Source organism: Crocodylus porosus, unplaced genomic scaffold (genome assembly GCF_001723895.1).
Source record: "Crocodylus porosus isolate Cpor-Errol unplaced genomic scaffold, CroPor_comp1, whole genome shotgun sequence".
NCBI classification, from domain to species: Eukaryota; Metazoa; Chordata; order Crocodylia; family Crocodylidae; genus Crocodylus; species Crocodylus porosus.
Window position 1 is genome coordinate 119,550,369 of NW_017728943.1, and position 24,048 is coordinate 119,574,416.

Below are 24,048 nucleotides of genomic sequence, written 5' to 3' on the forward strand. Positions count from 1 at the left end.
TTTCCTGGTGCCTTCTTCATCCTCCCTATATATTTGAAACAGGACTTTTTATTATCCTTGATCTTGGATGCTGGTCCTAGCTCTATGTCCACCTTAGTTTTCCTGATAGCCCCCCTACAGGCCTGAGCAGAGGAGGTATACTCCTCTTTGGAGATAGCACCCCCCTTTCACCGGGTATATGCCGCCTTTTTGGCAATTAGGCATTCCCGGATGCCCTTGGTGAGCCAGGGGGGCTTTTGGGCACTCTTGTCCCCCTTGCTTCGTGTTGGGATGGACACCCCTTGGGCCCTGAGTATCATTTCCTTAAGGAACGACCACTCGTCTTGGACACCGAGTTCCCCTGCCCTCAAGGACCCCAGCGCCTCTCCCACTAGTCTCAACTTGTTGAAGTTGGCCCTCCTAAAGTCTAGGGCTACCGTCTTGCTGCAGGCCCTTGACATCCTGCGCTGGATGGTGAATTCTAGCAAGCGATGATTGCTATTGCCCAGGTGGTCAAGAACCTGGAGGCCCCTCACCAGGTCATTGCCTGTGGCCAGTACAGATTTAATAATTTGTCAAATGTGCATTCTCTCCCTTCAAAATAATTTGAGTTGTCTGTTCTAAAAATACATATTTTGTACTAATACCACATATACTATGGATAGTATAAGCTATTTTTAACCTCATGTCTTCAAAGTTTATACACATAATAGTTTTGAAACAGGAAATCAGAGCCTATTTCCTGTTTTAACAAGCATAGAACTTGACCAATAGTGACAAATATTAAACTCTCTTCATTGTCAATTAGTGCATTATTCATAAAACAACTTCATGAAAAAAACAAGTTGCTGGGAACATTATAAAGTTCAAGAAGTCTTTCGCTTTACTTATCAAGACTCCGTAACATAGTTTAGTTGCAGACTCTCAGCCTCCACCTAAGATTCCTGCAGTTGGCCCTTAAATCACTTTTAGACTTGAAATAACATTAGATTTCCAACTCAGACATAAATATGCTAGATATTTTCAGTTTCAACACGCATACAGGAAGAATTTGGATTGTTTGACAAACTCTACTTTTTGAATTTCTTGCTGCCCACAAGGGACAGATCAGATATTTATATTCCCAAAACATATTACTAATAACCACCTGATTAATGGCTTAAATAAAGCCAGGAATAGCTGTGTTTTTTCTAGATATTCAGTCAGGAAGATTAGGACTTTTCTTTTGGAAATCCCCAAAAATCAGCTGAAAGATTTGTTTTGAGCTTAGCTGAGCAAAACTATTTTTCTGTTTATAAAAATCAGGTAACTATAGGGTTTTACTAAATTATCCATGTTCAACCTAAACTCCTACTATCTCTAAATACACAAATAACTCTAAATCCCCCCAAATTATCCATTGGAGGTACCTTACCTTGCTGGAAGGATAGGTAAACTAGGATGGGAAAGGTTTAACTTGGAAGTGGTGATAGAATGCTCCCATGGAAAGATTAATTATTCCCCCAGAAGGAACAAAACTTGGCCTATAAAACATAACCATATGTGGAAAGAATATTTATAAATGTGGGTTAATGCCTTAGCAAAATACACCAAGGTGGGTCTCAGTGTCAATGGTACAGTCTGAGCTGCTGGCTCTTCCACAGAAACTTCTATTTGCTAAATTGAGAAATTCTTTAAAATAGAGACTTATTAAGAGTGGATAAAAAGTAGGGAGAGGAGTGTGAAACCCTATTTAGTTTCCAGCAGCACATAGGCCTTAAGCTGTAGATGCTCAGAATAAAGGAAGCCATTAAGTTCTGCCCTTGGCCACTTCCACTCTGGGTTGCAAAATTCTCATACTCCAGGACAAAAGTAAAAACAAGGTTTCTAACAACTTAAATCTCTCTATCTTCTTCTGTAAAGCTCTCCAGTGTGCACATATAAGGAGGAGGACACACCAGAGGAGTTGTAAACCATGGACTGAGCATGCAGAAGAGTCTCTTTTGCGACTAGAACCATTAAGAAGGAAAAAGTCAGATTGACCTCCACATCCCCTGGTGTCACCCTTCCTACCACTTCCCAATGTTAGAGCAGCTCCTTTCAAGCAGGCTCAGCTCCAAGTCAAGAGAAATGGTGCTTCAAGTTGCTGTAAATACTGTTTCACAGCCCTGGAGCAGTGCTGTCACACTGCTGTAGAGGAGGATACTGAGAGTGGGACAGAAGAAACACCTGAACAACCCCCACCCCACACAAAGTACCAGTCATCTACCTTGTAATCCTCCCTACCTAGCAGCATCAGCTTCCTCAACCCACAAAACATCCAAGAAGATCACCCTGAGATGCCAGAGAGATGCTGACTTCCTGGATGATTATTAGGATATACTGCATTTCACTGACTAAAAAGAGGATAAGATTTATTATACTAGATTATTTTTAGGGAATAGTTTTTTGATCTGTATACAGTATTCAATTTAAATTTGTCTATGATTCTGGCCGCCCAGATAGTTTTAAATATTATAGTATATTGTATTAGAAAACACACACAGAGAAACATGTTGTTAAAGAGAACCAGCCCATTATAGAGTTGTTATGATGCCACTAGCAGGGCAGACAGGTATGTATATTAACTTCCAGTCCCAAAATCTAGGCAGGTTTTTCTTAGTCAAAGACAAATCCATTTCCCCATCCACACCCACTCGAGGAAGAGAACCTACTTGGGTACATGAATATTAAAAGTTGTTACAATAATACCCGAGTCTCATGTAATCAGTAGATCTTGAAGCACTTTGCAAATTCGGTCAGTATAATTTTTCCCAGTTTACAGAATGGGAAAGTGAAGTACAGAGGGGTGAAATGACCTGCACAGGGTCACACAGCAAAACTGTGGCAGAACAAAGAACCCAGGTCTCCTAAGCCCAGTTGAGTGCTCTGTCCACTAGACTAGAATGTAATTTTGAGAATGAAGTTTTATAATATGGAGCTATTTTTCCTTATTAGTTGCATGTGAACTAAGTTATTTCCCATTCATACATTATTTCTAATTGAAATCTTAAAATTAATCTGCTGCCAGAGCTGGAAACATCATAAAATGTAATCACTAACAGGGTTGGTTTTCATTAGCATTCTAATAACGATGAGTTATGACCAGCATGCTTTTTAACTTCCTTAAAGATCTTCTGTGATTTAGATGCTAATTCAGTTATGTCTTGATTTGTCACTGACATAATGAAGACCAGAAAAAAAACAACATCCAAGGCATTCTTCTTTCAGTAAATATGACATACTATTCCTACATTGTTATATATGCCTTCTACAATGGTGGCACAAATCAAAACATGTAATTACAAACTCTTAATATTACATTTCCAAGAGATTCTGTAAATTAAATTTCTGAGCACTCAGGACTTGATCCAAAACACAATCAAGTCAAGGACAGTTTTTCTAATGACTTCTATGAACCCTGAATCAGGCCTTTAGTTGCTCCAAATCTACATACCATCAACCCATATGCACAAAAAACCATTACATGCAATACGAGATTGAAGGACAGTGAGCAGAGTGGAAGAGCTGTCCTGGACTGTGGATCAGTAAGAGCCCTATTAAATGTTACAAAGTACTGGTATTAAGCAGCTGTGCACTGAGCCTGAAAAAGTAGTACCACAAACTCTCTTCTTCTTCTGCCTCAAAGAAGTGAATGAAACGAACAGAAACAGTGGTTATGCTGTTGCACCTCATAGAATCAAGATAATTAAGGTTGGAAGGGACCTTGGTAGGCCATCTAATGGACACATCAAGTTGCTGGAGAAGTACTATCAACACTGTCTGCAGAAGATCCTTTGAATCCAGGGAGAAGACAGATGCACATGCATTAGCATCCTCTTGCAAGCATACACAGTGAGCATTGAGGCAATGATCGTCTAACATCAACTTCACTGGGCCAGCCATGTCATCCAGATGTCTGACTCCACACTGCCAAAGCAAGTTTTATTCTACCCTGCTCAGTCAAGGCATACATTCAAGAAAAGGGCAGAGAGAGTGCTTCAAGGACATCCTCAAGTCCAACTTGAAAAAATGCAACACAGACATCACCTTACAGGAGGAAAAGTCTGTTGCAAAGATCTTAGTACTTTGAAGCCTCATGATGCCAACAGGATATGGAAAAGCAGGAGCAGCAGAACAATGCGTTGTGGACTGAACGAAGAATCCAGAGATACCAACCCAATATGGAAACGTGCCCAAGTTGTAACAGAGTCTGTCAATCCCAGATTGGCCTTGTCAGCCATTTTCAGAACCACAGATAAGGCAATCATGGAAGACAATCATCCTTAACTGTGAGGGATTGTGGATGATTAGCGAGAAAGTTTTTCCTAATATCTAACCTGAACTTCTCTTGCAGCAAGTTGAGACCATTGCTCCTTGTTCTGTCACTTGCCACCAACGATTCTAGCTCCATCCTCTTTGTAACCATCCTTCAGGTAGCTGAAGGCTGCTATTAAATCTCCTCTGTCTTCTCTTTTCTAAACTAAATATGCTCAAGTTCTCTCAGCCACTCCTCATAAGCCATGTACCCCAGGCCCCTACCCATTTAAACATTACAATATGTATGACCTTAACATGGCTAAAGTACAGGTGATTTTTGTAGCAGTACCCAATGACTATCAATAAATCCGCCTCACTTCACTGCATCTGCGCTAAGGAAACAAACAGGGACAACAAATAGGGCAGTTTGCAAACAGTTCATTGTGAGCAAGAGGAAGAAGGGGAAGAGAGGGTTAGATGAACACCTTGCTGGGTTCGTTTGACCCTAGTAATCTTTCTTGCCATGGCAGGGGGTTGGACTAGATGATCTACTCAGGTCCCTTCCGACCCTAGAAACTATGGAGGAGGAAGAGGAGGAGAAGAGGAAGACGAACCAGATCTTGCTCTGAGAAGGTGAGCAAGCCAGGGATGCCTGTGTGTTTGGTTTGCTGAGTGTTTGTTTGATGGATTGTGTGTTTGGGAGTGTGCTCTGAGCAGCTGGGAGTGCTGCCAGCTGAGTGACTGCTGCCTGTGTCTGACAGAAGCCCTAACAAACAGGCAGAGCCAGTCCAGGCTCAGCAGGGTATAAAAGGACTCCTCAAGAGACCAGGGAACAAACAGGACAGTTTGCAAGTCGGTTTGCCATTTGTCTCTTTGAAGGGAGCCTTTAACATAAGCTCTTTCTTTTAATTAAGAGTAGTTAACCTACATATATTTAGTGTAAGTAGCTAAAACTCAGGAGTCAGACCAATACCTATGCCTCACCTCAGTTCCTGGAAAATTATGGAGCAGGTCCTCAAGGAATCAATTTCTAAGCACTTAGAGGAGAAGGTGGTGATTAGGAACAGTCATCATGGATTCACCAAGGGCAAGTCATGCCTGACTAACCTGATTGCCTTCTGTGATGAGATGACTGGTTCTGGGGATGCGGGGTGAGCAGTGGACAAGATATACCTTGACTTCAGCAAGGCTTTTGATATGATCTCCCACAACATTCTTGCAAGCACGCTAAGGAAGCACAGATTGGATATATGGATTATAATACAATCCATTTCAACATGATTGCTCCTGGTAACAGGTGTTGTACTGGGAAAATGCAACTCTGCTCCTAGAGATCTAATAACTTGCCAAATCAAAGGCACTCTATCCCCTTCCTTTGTTAAGCTATATAGTCTAATTTTGCTAACCGAGCTATTTTTTCATCCTCTGTCAGAAAAAGTTTACCAAAGCAGTGAGCCATCTGACCATTACATTCTATATAAATATTATTTCTCAACCATAAATTTTTGAGAGGTGCTAAATTTATAGATGCCGACCATGATCAATCTAAACATGATTCAGAATGGTGCAGGGAAATATCAGGAAGTTGTAACTTGTTTTATTACTTACCTGCAGTGTCATTTAATCTTGTACTTAGAATAAAGTCCCACATTTGCTATCATCTAGTACCATTAGCAGTATTTTTATTTTTAATATCTTATAAAACGCAGCTGCCAATAGAAACTGAATATGCACTATGATGAGAATTAAAATACCTCATGTATTTGTCAAGAAATGGTACATGCCAGATTTCTGCCTCCAAATTTTGTAAACACAGGGAAGTATTTTACTACTTCATTGATGTAATAAATATTTGTGCCATATCAGTAACTAGATATAATATGAAAAATAGAGATTTAATTCTCTTGCACCTTTCCCCTACTCTCCCAACTATCATTACCTTACGTACATTAATGTAAAAAAATGTTCAGGTCAATTGCAGAGCAGTTTCGGTGGTCTGAGATATTAAACGCTTTGCCCACCCTCTTTGACAATACTATTAAAGGTCCTAGACTCTAATAAGCTTACTGTCAGGTCTTCCTTAAATCATCTCAACCATACTGTTTTTCATGTGAGCTCCAATAATTAAATCAGCAATACCTTTTCCACTCCACTGCAACTGTTTTGTAGTATCCACTGATTTAATGACCTCTTCATGAATTTTCAGGATCTGTCACTCTGTCCTCATGGTTCTCTCTCTCTCTCTCTGCCATTTATGGCATTATTAGTTTTAATCTTCTTTAAATCTCTTCCTAACTTGGCTATTGATACACCATCTCTGATACTTTCAGAAGGATCTGAATGCAACTTCAGCACCTCCTCTCCTGTCCTAACCACTAAGAGACTCCCAGGGTGCTCTTTTTTTCCCCTCTTGTCCCTTTAGGTGAGCTCATCCTCAGTTTCAACTACTGTCTTCACACTTGCCAGTCTACCTTTTCACTTCTAATCTCTTGTCATCCATTTGGTTCTACTTCTCAGCGAAGAAGCATCACCATCAGCTCCTTCTAGCTGTTCTGCTGCCAACTAATCCTTCCCCTCACATCCAGGACAGGAGCTGCTACTATTTCTTCCCCTCCAATAATCTCTAGAACAGGGGTTGGCAACATTTTTGGGAAGAGTGCCAAAAATACCTGCAACCTCAACTTGTATGATGTTGGTATGCTAGGGGCAGACAGTGGGGGAGCCATGAGGAGCACAATCCTTGGTATGGCAACACAGTCCTGACCCCTTCCCTGCCATCCACCCCAAGGCACATGTGCCAAGCGAAATGCCTTCTTGCGCCACACTCTGGCACCTGTGCCGGGGGTTGCCTACCCCTGCTCTAGAATCAACCTGTCCTCTGTCTCCAGGCCCTAGTCACTTTCTGCTTCCCTTACTGAAACCTTCTACTCCCTCTCTAGCCTGACCCAAATATCGCCCCACCACTTACTCCTTTAGAACTGCTGTCGCTGAATGATTTGCCTCAATTTTTTCACCCATCTTTCAAGCCCCTTTTTTCCCCATTGTATCAAGTTCAGACTTCTCTTTCACTGTCTGTTTCTACTTACCTGCTCTTAGCTGTACTTCCACTAGTCTTGCTGTTGACACACATCTGGCCCTTATGCATGGAACATCCCTGTGAATTAATTTAGAAGACCAGTTTCCCCCGCTTCATCTCTAGATCTCTCCGCAACACTTACTTCTTCTGTAAGACCCAGAGGGAAGCAGCCACAATCCCTGAAGGCAAAGTTTACCAGACAGTTGAGAAGAGCTCCTCCCCCATCCCTTCTCCTTACTGAAACTGTTTAATACCTATGCTGTATCACCAGAATTATCTTCATAATTCCCTGCTTCCTCACTCCCTCCCCACCCCCTCCCACTTAGTTATGGTACTCGAGGTTTGTAATTCATCTGAAACGTGGCTGCAGACTCTCTGGTCATTTCTATATTAGTGTGTGTATGGGACTAAGTGCAATGGGACTTCTAAGTGTTATCGCAATAGAGAACATACTCATTAACAGGACCATATGCCAACTGGCATATCAAGCACTGCACTCTTTTGTCCATTAAACAGGAAGGATAGACAGGATGTTTAACTGTGCAGTTTTCTGGTGAGCATATCAAAGCCTGTACTTTACCAGTCTTCTTAAAATAGCCAATGTCCAAACTAGTTATGAATCTTGCCACCCTAAATATGGTAAAAAATAACCATGTGATACAGGTTGGCTGGACCTTTTAAAAGGGATTACATGCTGTGTTCAGCCTATGTGGTGAGATCAAGGATCAGGTGATCTTTGAAGATCACTGAATCGTCACAGTCCCAACCATGGGATCTGGACCTCAGCTCCCTTTAAAGGGCCAGTCACACAATGAAACCCTCCCACAAAATGTATTTATTTGTCACTCTGAGAGGACAAGCAACTGTAATCTGTTAATGACATGTGAAAAACTTCTGCTTATAAATCATTGTTTAGTTTAGGGATGCTCAACCTATGCTGCCCTGTGGAATGGATGAGTGGCACAGGGCCACACTGCAGGCCTAATTGCATCTGCCAGCCATGTCATCTGACCTGCAGGGCACCACACAGGACCTGAATTTGGTGGTGGTGGAGTGGTGGCAGCATTAATTGCTGCAGGAGCCACAGTAATTAATGCTGCCACTACTTCTCCACTGCCAAATTTCCTGAACCACACGGAGCCCCCTGGGACTATAGCTTGAGCACCATGGGTGCCCCTCCATTTAGCACCTCCTGGGGATGTCTACCGAGAACACTTAACAGGGCCCAGCAGGAGCACCAGTCAGGCTGGCCCTTAAACCAGAAGCAGGGTATTCGTGTGCAAATGGTGCTAGGCAGAATAGTTAGCATGGGAGCTGACTAACTGACCCTGCCACTCAACTACCTCCTGTTTAGGAGGCTGCCCACATGTAACAGCAAAGTGTACTTCAGGGCACTGCAGTGAGGCTCTGTAAGCTTCCTATCTGGGCATGGCCTAAGATGCCACCTCCTCTTCAGAGAACCCATAGGTTATTCTTTTAGCATGACAGACAGCAGTCCTAGAGTTGGCCTTTCTATTGTGGGCTACCCTTTGAAATGAACTATGGCTTTCTCTCTCCCGTTGCTTATATCAGATCAGATGAAATGGGTTGTCCCCCCCCCCCAAAAAATAATTTCCAACAGAACAAGAGCATATCACTTCACAACTCATCACAGAAGGTCTGAAAGTGCTTTCTTTGTGAACAGGAAAAACAACAGGCTGTAGCATGTTGACCTTTCCTCCAGATGGGTCAGCACACAACAGAGCCAGTATTTACAAGATTTCAGGGCTTGCGCAGCTCAGAAGTCTGTGCATACTTTCCTTTGGCTATTCCCCTATAACAGCATTAAAGAGGCAACTTGCGGGAGCAAATGCTTACATTTCACAGTGATTTAATCGAAGCTAAAAACACTGCAAAAGTAATAGCTGTAAAAATAGGTTGGTAAGAATAATTTTCTAGGGACAGTAAAACAAGTTTAACTTGTAAACCTCACTTACATACTTGTGCAGTAAGTGGAACAGAACAACAACAAAAATGTGGCTCAGCAAACGTGAGAAAGTACAAAACTGCAATGACTTTCTGGGTGGGGGTGGGTAGAATCGCATACACTACAAACTCTAATAATTCTCCACCCAAGCATTACTAGTGAATGACCTCACTGGTTTCCTAAACATCCTCCAAAGGCCTTCCTGTCTTCTCTCTGTACAGCCAAGCAATGATGTCAACAATCCACCTGTGAGAGTGATGTAGCCCCTGGGTCAAGGTCACAGGGAACAGAGATAAAAGCCATGCCAGTGTTAATTAAATATACCTCTTGTTTTACTGCTGATTTCCTCTGATAAAGCACAGTTCATTTTTCCTGGAAAGACTTCCACACTACGAGGGGACCAGAGCCAACCATAACACAAAGCAAGCACTGTTTGGAGAACATGAAGACCGTGTAATGTGCTTGGTTTATAAAAGAAAATGTCTCCCATATCAGTGCTAGGTTTAGTATGAATTGCATTAATTTGCACATTCTAATGATACGTTAAATCACATGTGTTTGTTATTGCAGGCAAATGCTCTCTCAACAATAATTATTACTGTATTTACTAGAATTCAAGCTGACTTTAAATTAAGATGACCCACAATAATTAGATTCTATATATGGAAAGTTATAAATTGGGCATAAGGTCCATGTTCAGAAACTAATTAATTATTGGAGGGGTCTTTTAAATTCGTCCCCACTACCACTGCAGTGAGGAAACCAGCAGGAAGGGTCATGGAACATGGAAAACAGAGATGGAGAGGGGCCATGTGTCCTGACTCTGCCCCTTATTCCTCCACCCTTCGCCTCCACCCCAACTTGCCTCACCTCTCCCACCTGCCCCTCCTCCCAGTGTCTGCATCCCTGTAATCCCCCATGGTTACTCCCCTGGCCACTTGCTTCCCTGTGCTGCCTTCCACCCCTGCCACTTGCCTCCCTCACTGCTGCTTACCCTATGCAGTAGCACTGGCCCCAGCCGCAGACAGGCATCAGTGGCGGCCCTGGCCTGGGGCAGGCAGCAGTGGGAGTGCAATTTCCTCAGCGTTGCCCCACTGCATGAACCACCTTGAACAACTGCAGTCCTGCCCAGCTACAGCTGCAATGATAGCTCCAATCCTGGGCCTGGTCTGGGGCATCAGGCAGCTGGCCCCAGGTCTGGGTTGGGGCTGGAGCAACCACCTGTATTGAATACAAGATGATGTCCCCCTGCCTCACCATGGGGGGGGAAAAAACTCATTTCGGATTCAAATACATATAGTACCTTTCTTTCCAAGAAAGGTCTTCCATATTAAGTCTGTTCTTCTTAAAGAACACTGAACTGTGATCAATTAAACCAATTATAAATGCTTTTTGCAGGAAAACAATTAACAAATACTAGTAAACAGGTTTATATAAATGGAGTACCACATTTTAAGCACTCCATTATAATTTGATATCCGACACTCAATTAGAATGAAAATTATCACTGCAGTTTCAGTAAATGTGCTGTATCATATCATGTATTGTGTAATACTGTGTGTAGCCTGAGGCACTATGCAGTTTAAAGGCTCCATGTCCCTTCACTAATTAATCCAATAAAGAACAAGAGAAAAAAATTCTCTATGATGCAGTTCTTGTCCATAATCTACTTTGATCTGGTATTAATACGGGATGCTTTCCCCAAGTACTAATCTTAAGAATTTCTATAGTAGCCACTGTTGTATGTTATGGCATTTGATTACCAGTTACTTTGAAGATAGTGACAGAAGTCCCCAACATTTGTCCACTTCAATTTTCTCATTCCCTATGTATTTTTGGTTAAGCAGCGTTTTCAAAGACATCACAAAGAAAACAATCAGATGCAAATTCAGTGACTCTGGTATATATTTTTCTTTAAAAAATATTCTCACTTGCACAATTTAATAATACCCACAACTCTCACAGTTTAAGCTATGAAATAGACAAATGTGCTAGACAGCAAAGCACATTCAGAGTGCAGAACATCTGGCTGAGGCAAAATAAAAGAGTGCATTCAAAACTAACGTTACACTTTTCATAATAAAAGTTGTTTAATGACATCTGTAATCTGTAGCTGTGCAATATGGACCAGTGCTAACATTATATTCATGTTTTCAGAAATCTGATCCAGGGCTCCGAAACAATACTAACAACATAAAGTCTCCACAGCAGATTTTAGACTCTTAAATATACATTTATTTTAATCAGTTTCAGTTATTTTCAACATAACAGTTTTATAGTTTCACTGTATTTCATATATTCATTCCTAGTTTTGTAAACTAAGAATTACAAAAGGAACATGACTTGTCCAGGGGCTAACATCATCATTTGGATTCTGTCATGTGGCTAAAATTTTTCTTAGCAAGCTCACAAGCATCAACAGTTCTTTAAAGGGAGCAGACGATGCTATTAGATGTCAAAAGCTTATGAAACAATGTAAGCAATACTAGACAAAATGGTTAGCAACGTATTATAGTTTAAAAAATAATTACTTCACTAAATCCCAGCAAAAAAAAAAAAAGGAAGAAAAACCACCAAGCAATAAACCTATTATTTTAAGATGGGACTTGACAAGCTTATGAAGTATAAGTTGGCTTTGATTCAATGACTTAAAGGAGAGGTGACCAACTCCTCAGTGGCTGGCAGCTGAGGCCTGCACAAGGGACAGCAGTGCAGGCCCCCTTCTCCCTGGCAGCCCCACACCACTGTTGCACAGTACAAATAAGGCCTCCTTAGCCCTTCCCCCAGACACCCAGGCAGCTTCCCACAACCCATCAGCCATGGACTCCTAAGTGCCATAAGGCCCTCTGGGACAGGCACAGGAAGCAGGAGCTAGAAGTGGGATGCTCAGAGTCCCTGGCTTCTGCTGCAGCCAGAACAACAGGCAGAGCAGTGGCCAGGTAGGAGCCTGGGGACTCTAGATTGACCTCTTGTGGGCCACATATGCCAGCCCTGACTTAAGGAAGTTCTTCCCAGACCTATGAACCTATTTAGCCAATGTGATTCTTTTAGCCAAACAGAACCCAGTGTCCATCCCTTTAAGATGGTAAACCCTTGGACTCTCTCTATGTTTATACAGTTCCTAGCACAATATAGTCTCTATAATCTACTAGATACAGAATAATAAAAAGTACATACACTAACTTTGCATGTAATCCACAGGATGTCATTTTGTTCTTGATATGAAACAGAGCTGCATGGAAGACTAATTCCCAGTAAAGACAGGGTTCCTCATTCATAGGTACTTTTCAGTATCTCTTCTAATGGGAGAAACCGCTTACGTAAATTTGTCCACCTAACAACCCAAATTTTGTTTCCAGGCTAGAAACTGGAACAGTTACCCCAACTGAGTAATTACTGAAAAAGGCACATATGAGCCCTTTTTTTGACTACTACTGGTCCTGTTCACATCACTACTTCCAGTACTAATGGGAGTCTGCATAGGATATAGGTTTATGAGGTGGAGTTATGGTTAGTATGTGCTAAATCACCATTATATCACTTGTTACTAAAACCAACCCCAGAAAATTCATCTCTCTGGCACTCTAAAGAGCTGCATGTCCAACAGACCTAAAGGTGAACCTTTCCTTTCTTTCCTGCCCCAGCTTTTGGGTGTATACAGTTCAAGGTTGAATATGGCACACTCAAAGAAGAGGACCTTCACTTAGATGTTCTGCTCCCAGTAACTAGAATATCAAGGATCTTCATTTCCCATTTGGACACAGTGATTTCTTCCTTTTAAAATTCCAAGCAGCCACTGTAATGCACAACTGGTAGAGGCACTTACTGTGGTCATATACATAGAAAGCATACCCCCAAAGGCAAGCCCCAGTGACACAGTTCCTTGAATTCCAGGAACTCTCCTGGTCAGAAATTACTTCCTTCCTTTTTTCTAAAACTTAATTGTTACAGAGGGAATTTAAAACAAGTTAGACATCTCTCAGCCATTTCCCAGTGGCCATGTAAGGAAATCAGGCTGGGCTCTGGGAAGATGAGATAACACCAGAAGAGTGTTGTCTTCCGGAAATGCAATCACTTTTGTCCATTTTCCATGAATCAGCTACATGACTAGTAATAACTCATGCCCTGAGATGTCAGAAGCTGTCCAATTGTTGTTCAGAAACAAGATACATGGCTGGCAGAATTCATCAACCATATATCAAAAGAATGCTGTACAGGAAGTGAGAAGAAAGTGTTATAAGCTTTGTACTTGTATCCTTTACTCTTAAGGAATGCATAGGAAGAGTGCTCCTACAATTATCAGATGCAAAAGTTACTCCTCAAAATGCAGTGAGGAATACTTTTTAGAACCATACACTTTTACATTCCCATGTGAGAAAGCAGATTGCTATTATTTCCATAGTTAGAAATCCACTCCCTTCCCATTTTCTCTCTCTCTTTTTTTTGTGAAGCAAGAAGGGACAGTCAGATATACCTCAATCTAATGACACATTTTTGCTAACTTCTGCTAACATTTTTTTTAACTAAATACAGTAAAGACTACTCTCTTTTGCAGTACTTCCTAACCTTTTCCTCAGCATGACCCCATTTTCTGAGCGCGCCCCCTCACTCCCGACCCTGCCAAGTGCCCTTCACTCTCCACCCACAACCCCCTCCCTCACCTCCAGCTGTACTGGTGCCCCTCACTCAAGACCCACAGCCTCCACTCCCCCCAGAAGGGGCCCCCAGCAACCAGAGCTATGGGACCAGGGCTGTGGGACTATGGCCCATAGCCCCCTTCCCCTGCCCGCCAGCAATGTCCAAGCCCCAGCTTCTGCCTGTGAGAGGTGGTGGCTGCTCCAGCCAGAGCGGAACATGAAGCCCAGCTTCTTCTGCCCTTCTCCCCTGTGGGCAGCACAGCCGGAGCGGAGCCCATTGGTGGGGTGAAGAGTAGGGAAGATGCAGGTTGTATGCTTTTTTCTCCTTTAAAGGAGAAAATCTGTGATTGTTTCTGCAACCCCATTTTTAATTGTTGTGACCCCAAATGGGGTCACAACTCCAAAGTTGGGCACTGCTGCTCTACTGGAAGACCGATGAAATGTTAATGTTAATTTTCAAGACTATTCATCCAAATTCAGAAGGTTCTATATATAAAGCAAGTTGGCAAAACTCATTTTCAGTGGCAATTAGGTGCCTAACTCCCTTAGTTTTACTTGAAGGTGGCAGATAATCATACACTAGTATGTAGCTACCTTTATAAATTACATGTTCAAATTCATTTGAAGTGTATACATGTCTTATTACATTAACTCAATTCTTTTTGTCCTACTAAGTTTGAAGTCAAAAAGCACAAAGACCAAAAATTATTTTTGAAACATGAACTTTGACAACTTATATGAAATAACAAATAAAAACTCAGCTGGCTATACAAGTACTGTTGCTTTCAATAAGTAAAAGTACTCCCCAAGACAGCATGTTAAAGAAAGGAGAGAAATTTCTGGTCTGATATGTCACTCACCGTTCCTACCAATGGGTAAATAAATCCAGCTCCAATGCTGGCCCGCACGTCACTGATGGGCAGAATGAAGCCAGTTGGAACGCCTTTCCTTTCAGGCTGGTGGGAGAGGGACAGGTGAGTTTTTGCCATACAGACTGGCAGATTTCCAAATCCCTGACAGAAGAAAGAAACGTTACTAAGGTGATGATGGTACCTAGTCTACAATAAAGAAAACAATAATCAACTCCACTTCATTATGTTACCAATATCTTCCATAAACTGAGAATGTCCCAATAGCGTTAAAGAATTTTAGGAAGGTTAGAAGTTAACAACTGATAAACGCAGAGAACGTTTTAGTCTACACTGACCTTATGCTTAGACTACCTGAAGTTACATTTTTATTTTTTAAGAATAACTACTGCAGTTGAGCTCTAATCACAGCAAGAACAGAGGCTCTTTTAGAGCAAGGGTCTCAAAGACATGGCCCACAGAGTCCTATCCTTCAGCCTGCAGTACTGCCTCTGGTTCATGGACCAATGTGTTGCATGCAGCATGCACTGACCCTGGCCCTATCCACTGCATGTGGACTCTGCCTGGCATGGGCTCTACATGGCATGGGGCCTGGAGCCAGTGCGTGCTGCATGCAGTATGTGGGGCTAGTCTGGGGAGTGAGCCACATCCAGCATGTGACCCAGAATGGCCAGCCCAGCCATGCTGGCCTGGAGCTGTATGTGGCACATGGGGCTGGTCTGGGGCACACTGCATGTGATACCTGCACTAGACTGGCCCTGTGGACTGGATCTGGTATGTAGGGCTGGTCTATGGGCCCAAATCAACCTGCAGATTGGCTTTGCACCCTTCATACTCTTCTAGGATAATAACTTTCTCCATCTCTCCTTCTGGAATTGTTCTACTCTATAGAAAACTAAAGATTCACTGGACCAGAGAAAAAGTAAGCAAGAGTAATCATGACTCTGTAGCCTAGTGGTTTGGGGACCCACCAAGGAAAGGACAGACTGCATTTTGGGTTCTATTTCAAAGATCGTTCATTTGATTCCATGGCGTTTTCCATACATCACTGAAAAGCAGACCCCAGCATCTACTCTCTCTCTCTTCCTCCATTTCTGAATGAAAGCAGTAACCCTGGGTGCTGTGCTTTGTTCAGAGCCCACAGCTGTAGGTATGCTCTGACTGCACTGACTAGATCAGGCCCCTTAGGGGACATAGGCAGGGGAACAGCCAAATGTAAGCATGAGAGAGTACCAACAAGGTGCTTAGCTTTAAACAAGACTGGCACAGTTTGGGACATATGTAGAAGTAGAAATTTTATTAGAGAACTTTACCAGTCAAAACTCTGGAACCTACAAACTCTCAGTTGCCTACAAAATTAAGTGATGCCTTTGAAGATATTGCTCATGGGCTTCAAACAGAGCTAATAATTATAGAAGGTTGTTTTCCATATAGATATTCAAGGCCATTATTAAAAGGTTTGCTTTTTAAAGATGTCTGAACTTCTACATCTAGTTCTCGTTACGAGTATATGACTACAGCATCCATCTCTTCTAGGGTTTAACCAAATTAATCAGAGACACTATACAATTCAAATTAGCAGGCAAATATAGCTGATGTGGTGATCACTCATTGTCCTCTGACTCAAAAATTTTCTAGAGACACTGATGTAAACTATACTGAAGGAGAAGAAACAACCACCAAAAAAATAATAAGTCATACTAACCAGACAGCTCATAGTAAACAGTGTGAATGAAGGGGAAATCTGCACATTTAGTTGGGCACATGATTTCCTGCTTTTATATACACCAATACTCACGGGGAGGGGTTGCAAATATAAACAATCATTTGTATGTAAAAACTGGGCAAATACAAACCACAGTGGAAACTATTTAGTGAGATGTGCCTTTTCAAGCACCAATATACACATTTGCACAGCACCGTTCTGTGAGTGCCCTGAGCAGAACTTGAATATTTCTGTGAATTCACCTTTACTTCCTTTTTAGAAAATCTGGCTCTATTTCTAGATTTGGTCACCTTAGCTTTCGAACTGACTAAGAGCTCCTTAGTGATCAGTATGACAATTAAGCAAAGGTACACAAACACAGAACACCCACGAATATTCAAGAGATTTAAAGAGATACTTATAAAAAAGGCTGAAAAGCCTTGGTACAAACAGCACTGATGACATGCAATCTAGCAGTAACAAATGTCTTAACAACAAATGGGAAGACAGAAGAAACAATCATGTGAAAAACAGCTGATACATGTGTTGTGATTCAGCTTGGAAAATCATAATCAAATGCACGTGCATAAGATACGTCATGGAAAAGCTAAATTTATTACATTCTCTCAAATATTAAGCAATATCAGGCCAAGATTTGGCTAACTCTTCAGCACCTTCCACCCTGTGAAGATATTTACATTGTTGCAAAGCACATCTGAAATACTAAATGCTGATTTGGTAATATTTTACACCCTTTATGCACACAGTTTTCAGAGTTGTAAGGTGTAAGGCCATGGTCAACCATGTCCAATGTGCTCAGCATGTCTTTTTACCTGTTGGCTGTAACGATCGATTTGTGTTTGTGCTGTAGGAGACAACTCTATATCTTGTGCTCCATAGACCTTCTGGGCAATGACCCTTATTTTTTCAACAATAGGAAGCTGTGGAATAAAGAAAGGTAACAAAATATTTATACACAACAGAGTGAACTACATCCCATGTGCTGAGCTTTGTCTTTGTGGTTAGATTTATTCCCAAGTTTATAGAGGTTTCTCCTCTGGAACAGAAGCAGGTGTGGGGCTCTGAAGGTGATAGGTGTACTATACAGGAGATGGGGTTTTGGGAACAACTGATGGATTCATGAAGGGCAAGTCATGCCTGACTGCCTTCTATAACAAAATGACTGGCTCTATGGATGCAGGGAGAGCAGTGGACATGATATACCTTGACTTTAGCAAGGTTTTTGATACTGTCTCCCACAACATCCTTGCAAGGAAGCTAAGGAAGCATGGGTTGGATGAATGGACTATAAGGTGGACAGAAAACTGATTGGATCATCAGGCTTAACGGGTAGTAGTAATCTATAGCTCAATGTCTAGCTGCTAGCAGGTATCAAGTGGAGTACCCCAGGGGTCAGTTCTGGGGCTGGTTTTGTTCAATGTCTTCATCAGTGACCTGGAAGATGGGATGGAGAACACTCTCAGCAAGTTTGCAAATGACACCAAGCTGGAAAACCAGTAGGTATGCTGGAGGGTAGGGAAAGGATTTGGAGACCTAGACAAATTGGAGAACTGGGCCAAAGAAATCTCATGAGGTTCAATAAGGACAAGTGCAAAGTCCTGCACTTAGGATAGACCAATCCTATGCAGCACTACAGCTTGGGGACTTACTGGGTAAGTAGTAGCTCTGCAGAAAAGGACCTGGGGGTTACAGTGGACTGTAAGCTGAATATGAGCTAACAGTGTGCTCTTGTTGCCAAGAAGGCTAATAGCATACTGGGCTTCATTAGTAGCAGTGTTGCCAGGAGACAGAGGGAAGTGACTCTTCTCATCTATTCAGCACTGGTGAGATCACATGTGGAGTACTGTGTCCAGTTTTGGGCCCCCACTACAGAAAGGATACAGACAAACTGAAGAGAGTCCAGTGGAGGGCAACAAAATGGTTACTGGACTTCTTTAGTTTGGAGCAGAGAAGACTAAGAGAGGATTTAATATCAGCCTTCAATTACCTGAAGGATGACTGAAAAAAAGGATGGAGCTAGTAGTGGCAGATGACAGAACAATGGTTTCAAGTTGCAGCAAGGGAAGTTTACATTAGAAACCAGGGAAAACTCCTACAAGGAGAGTAGTAAAGCACTGGAACAGGTTACCCAGAAAGGTTGTGGAATCTCCATCCTTGGAGGTTTTTAAGACCTGGCTAGATAAAGTCTTGGTTAGGATGATCTAGTTGGGGATGATCCTGCCTTTAAGCAGGAGGCTGGACTAGATGACCTCCCTTCCAACCCTAATTTTCTATGATTTGTACATTTCAAAAAACAGGGGGCAGTAGCCAATAACAAGGCCCAGACTGAATGGCCAAGAGATGCATCAAGTTATACACCTTCTGTCAGGATGGTCACAGTAACATCATCTGCCTTTTTGCAGATAAAATCAAATCCATGAAATGGATTATCATGCACAGCAAAGTTAATATTTGATTTTTATTTTCAGTTCTATAAGGAGGAAGGAAATTCTTGATCTTAAGAATATTAAGAATCAGTAACCTTAGGACAGAAGTCAAAATGTTCCAGTGGTAACAGTGAGAACTATACACTTACATTTGATATCACAATTAAGGTGAATTGCAATTAAAGTTATAGGGTACCAAACTGGCAGCAGGGAGAGGAGGGGTAATAAATGCCTGCTTGCTGATCAGAGTGGAAGGCCCTTTATGGCAGGCCCCCTTTCTTTCCACTGACCAAAATTCTTCCTCGTTCCTACCTCCCTCAATTTTTCAGGGTAGCAAGTAGGCTGTAAAGCACAAGGGGAACCTTAGATGAAAGGCATTATAGGAGCATAGAGATGTCTAAATCAGGGCTGTTCAACTTGCAGCCACCTGCTTGCTACTCTTCTCATTGCTCCTGATGCTATACACATACAAGTGCCTACACAGTGGCACCAGCTGCCCACTATGACAGAATCAGGGCCCCATACACAAATCCCTGCTCCCCCAGAGGATGGCAGGTGTGTAAGTGGGCATGGAAGGTGTGCAGAGGAGAAAGAGGAGGGGCAGTGCAGCATCACAGGGCAATGAATCATCCTGGCGCAGTTGTAGTTAGCGGTACAACAGTACTATACCATGATCAGCAGGTGAGAGCCAGGATCCCTGGAGAAGTGCCACTAAGCAGTTTTGTTTCAAGAAATATTTTTTCCAAATAGAAACCAGAAGGCAGCAGCAGGCGCTGGCCCAGCCCAGCCTGAGCACTGCTGGGCTGGCAAAACTGCAGCAGTGTGGAAGGGTAAAGAGGGAGGGGGAGGCCCTCAGTGTGTGGCCCCCAGCTGCTTAGGAATTGGACAGCCCAGGAATTGGAATGGTCTAGATTATAGTTTAAAACTGTAATATTTAATCATATAAGTATCCAATTTTAAAAGTCTGAGCATGGGGAACACAGGACTGGAATGGACTGCAAGGATCACTCTGTCCAGTCCCCCACTATCACTGACAACATTTTGTAATTGTTGTGTCTGTTCATAAACTGACTAAGCTCCATCTCATAACTACTTAGGGTTTTTTCCTCTATTACTCTTATGGGGAAAACGGTTTCAGAATCTCGCTGCTCCAATGGGTAGAAACCTTTTCCCAACTTTAATGTATTATTCCTGGCCAATTTAATGTATTTGTTCTTGCGCCAACATTATCCATTAGCTTAAATAGTTCTTTTTGCTTGCTGGCTCTTACTCTCCTGATGTATTTCTAGGCAGCAATCTTGCTCTCTCTCAACCTTTGTTTCATCAAACTAAATAAGCCAACCTCCTTCACATTAAAAGACGGGCCAGTAGTTCTCAACCTTTTAAAACTAAAGGCACCCCTTGTTAAACTCAAGGCAGCCCTCAAAAATGCCAGCTTTTAGCTTTCACTCTTTTTTGGACTATAGTAAAATAATAAAGCAATTATTTTGTTGCAGAAAGCTCAGACCACAACAGGTCTGAATGATTTTGACACTGTGGTTTCCTGTTTGAAATCCTTAGGTTTATCTTGTGAATCGTGTAGGTGTTTTCACACCTAACAGTGCTAATACTGATCCTTGAAAGGATATTATGGGACCTTGGTTCAGAATCACTGAGCCAGATTCTCCGTTCCCTTGATCATCTTAGCTTCCCTTCTCTGTACGCATCCAAGTGCAAATTAATCTTTCTAAAAAATGAATGACCAGAAGTGTACGTAGTAGTTCATGCAAAATCACATCAATGCTCAACCAATACTCTAGGTCTTTCACCTCATCTCCCTACTCTCCTACAAATAAGCATATTAGGGGTGGAAGTGGGGAAGGTATTAGTCCATGAATACTAGCACTCTAAGCATGGATGCAGTCATTTCTTTATGAGTTCTACAGCCAGTTACATGTTTTATAGCATCTCTTTAATAATACTCCGACTCAAACCCTCATGTTTAGTCAGTATATCTTTGTGGAGTAAAACTGATCATTTTTACTGTTCAGATTATTTTTATTTGTTTTTTTTGAAAAAGAAAGCAGACTGATTTCACATATACATAAGATTTCTAGTATCAGAGGCATACACAACAAACACAAAAAGCTAGCTTGCCACCCACTAGAACAGACTGAACCACAATACAGTCCAGTTGCTAAGTCTCGCCTCAAACCCTTTCTGCACAAAAGAATGTTAAGATGAATGAAAACCATGCTGCTAGACACCTTTTGAACATGCTGACTACATGGTTACTGCAATTTAATTGGATGAAATGATGTCACATTCTTGACTTCAGGCTTTTTAACAGATTCCAGCCATGGCAATAAAATCTAATGAAGGTTGGAGATAATGCATCATAAACATCCTGGATGTAATTCCTGGCAACACTAAAACGAGGGGAATACTTCAGCTGGTACAGATAGCCATCAAGAGACTAAGCCTCTCCCATGACCATTATTATGATACTTTCATGTCAGTTGCAGCTGTAAATACAGGGAGAAAAATGAAAAACATCTCTGTTAACTTGCCTTTTGGGTGCCGTCTGGATGCCGCCAAGTATTAAAAGCCACAGTGAAAGAAAACGTTCCACAGTCTACTGTCAATAAGCCTATCGGCAGAACAGAGAGCTTCCTGTTGCCTCTGTGTCTGGTTTTTCTTTTTTAAAAAAAATAAAAAATAAGCAGCAGAATGTGCAGAAAACTCAATACATTATTCAAGGCAGAGCTGCTCATATAAATTCAAGCCGTATTTGTTTCAAAATACTGCCAACTATATTTCAAGAAATATACCACTTGAAAACAAATTACGTTTTAAAAAACTCCAGTAAGTATCTTTATAATTTTCAAAACACAAGGCTGTGTCCTGTGAGGTTCTGGCTACCATCAACTTTGATTGCTTTTATGAGAGTGGATGGGGACCTGCTCCTCCCAAGAGGTGCTAAATAGCTTACAAAACTAAGTTCAACCCAGTCAGTGGAATTGTATACCTGTAGATTGCTTTACCAGAATTTGGAAGACTCCTCAAGCTCCTACTTTAAACTAGGTTTGGGCAAGGATACTGCCTCCATTTTTAAAAGTTTGGCTTATGGAAAAACATCAAAGGGTAAATGTATACAGAGAGCAAGCTGGATGTTCACACAAATGATTTTCAAAGACAAGAAGCAGAGATAACGTGTGTGGTACTGCAGTCATATTTAGCACTATTTTTAGAATGGCTCAGAACTAAGTCATACCAAACTGGATCGCCACAAGATAAGCATGATGTTGCCTGGAGGCACGGGAGCTTTCAGCCCTGTACAAACTTACAAATGTTGTTATAGTTTGAGGTGTGGAATGGAACACACTGAACCAGGTTCAGAATTTACCCTTTTCCCAGTATTGATGAGAAACTAATTAACTAGCTTCTAAAAGACAGCAGAAGATTTAAAACTAAAATATCACTATTTAAAGCTATTACAGAGTTCTGTGCTCAAAATTTCTGTTTGGTTCAGAAACCAAGATGAACCACTAAGCAATTCAGATTTAATATAATTCCAAGAAATATTTTTCCAAATAGAAAACACAAGGAACAGTACATGAAGGATAAAACTCAATTAAAATTTAAACAAAAAAAGATACTATTCATCAGAAACAAAGATCTAGTAATTGGAGTCAGCTTTTACGCATCTGCTCAAGCCATAAGCTGGATGTTTACATAAAATGTACAATTTACAATGCTTCTTATATTTGTTTAAAAGGATGTGTCATACTGCCAGTTTCTCAACAAGATTATCAGTTATCAAACGCTTTGCTCCTGCAATCCTATAAACCTATTAGGGTCATTTAGTGACATCTCCTATCACTTGACCACTTACAGAAACAAAGGACTCTCAAAACAGTTATTTAACAAAAATATTGAAGTTTCTTACATCTTGTTTATACTTAAAATGATTCCACAAAATCCATGAGATCAAATTTCTTCCGAAGAGAGAGGCTTACTCAGAAGAATCTGTATGGGTGGAAATTGCAAAACTGCAAAATTATGTGTATACACTATCAGTCACCAAATTAGGGGAAGGATATTGAATATACAATGTTAAAAAAAGGGGGGGGAAAACAACCAAGTCTAATAAAACAAGAATAATATGCCCCATTTAACTGTCCCTTTAATCAGTGATATGGTAATTCATTAGGAGTGGAGTGCTTTTAGCACTTTACAGGATAAGAAGCCAAGAATGTTAAATGATGTTAATAGGAGCTGACTATTAACATTATTAATGATGGGCACAGCAATTCACCTTCACAGATTCAGTTGCAAAGAGTATATAGCTCATACTCTTTGACTTAGACCATTAAAGTATACAAATACTTACCTTAATACTTCACACAGAGACCAAGGTGTGTGCTGAATCAGGATCATAGAGTAACTGTTTAACTCAAAATGCATTAAAAAGTCTCACTAGTTGCCTTTTTGCATGCTTGGACATCAAAAAGATTTTAAAATCTTAACTTTAGTGGTGGTATCCTATTCCACCTATTAGGCTTCTGAGTGTCACACAAGTATTTGTGCATCTAAACGTGATTCTACTGCATTAGTACAAAAGCTGGATGGGTCTCCTCCTCAATACTCTTTGTGATTTAGTCTTAAGTCAAACACGAAGGCACATTCCAAAGTCAATACCCGAATAGCTTTGCAGGAATTTGAGTAGGGTGAAATAGGACTGGACTTGGACACGAAAGCTGGGGCAAGCAAAATATGGCCCACGGGCTGGATCTGGCCCATGGGGCCCTAAAAAGATTTAGAAAATTAAAATTTATCTGCCCATGGCTGCCTGTCAAAGACGACAAGGAGCCAGCGGCAGCAGGAGCCAGGGAGAGATGGTAGCAGGACCCAGCAGGCCTGCCTGCTTCCTGCCCCCCGTTCTCCCAACTGCAGCCCCAGCTGGAAGCTTCTGGCTACAGATGCTTCTAGCCTGGCAATCCGTGGGCTGTTACCTTGCTCTCCCTCTGTCCAAGAGTGAAAAATCAGATAAGAATGAGTGGAGGAAGAATCGCTGGCTGCTGCTGTGCCATTTGGTCCTGGCCATGCATC

General features: G+C 41.6%; 1 protein-coding gene across 4 annotated transcripts in view; it reads right to left on the reverse strand.

The window, feature by feature from the left end:
- MTHFD1L (methylenetetrahydrofolate dehydrogenase (NADP+ dependent) 1-like) overlaps positions 1–24,048 on the reverse strand; it is a 276,586-nt gene that overhangs the window by 72,016 nt on the left and 180,522 nt on the right. For 3 of the 4 annotated variants that reach the window (XM_019550079.1, XM_019550076.1, XM_019550078.1), the window contains exons 24-25: positions 17,344–17,451; positions 14,797–14,949 (exon numbers count right to left, since the gene is read on the reverse strand). In XM_019550079.1, coding sequence (XP_019405624.1) covers positions 14,797–14,949; positions 17,344–17,451 — 261 coding nt within the window. Of the gene's footprint in view, positions 1–14,796; positions 14,950–17,343; positions 17,452–21,512; positions 21,634–24,048 lie in introns of those variants that run through there. The other variant, XM_019550080.1, reaches the window with a different exon arrangement.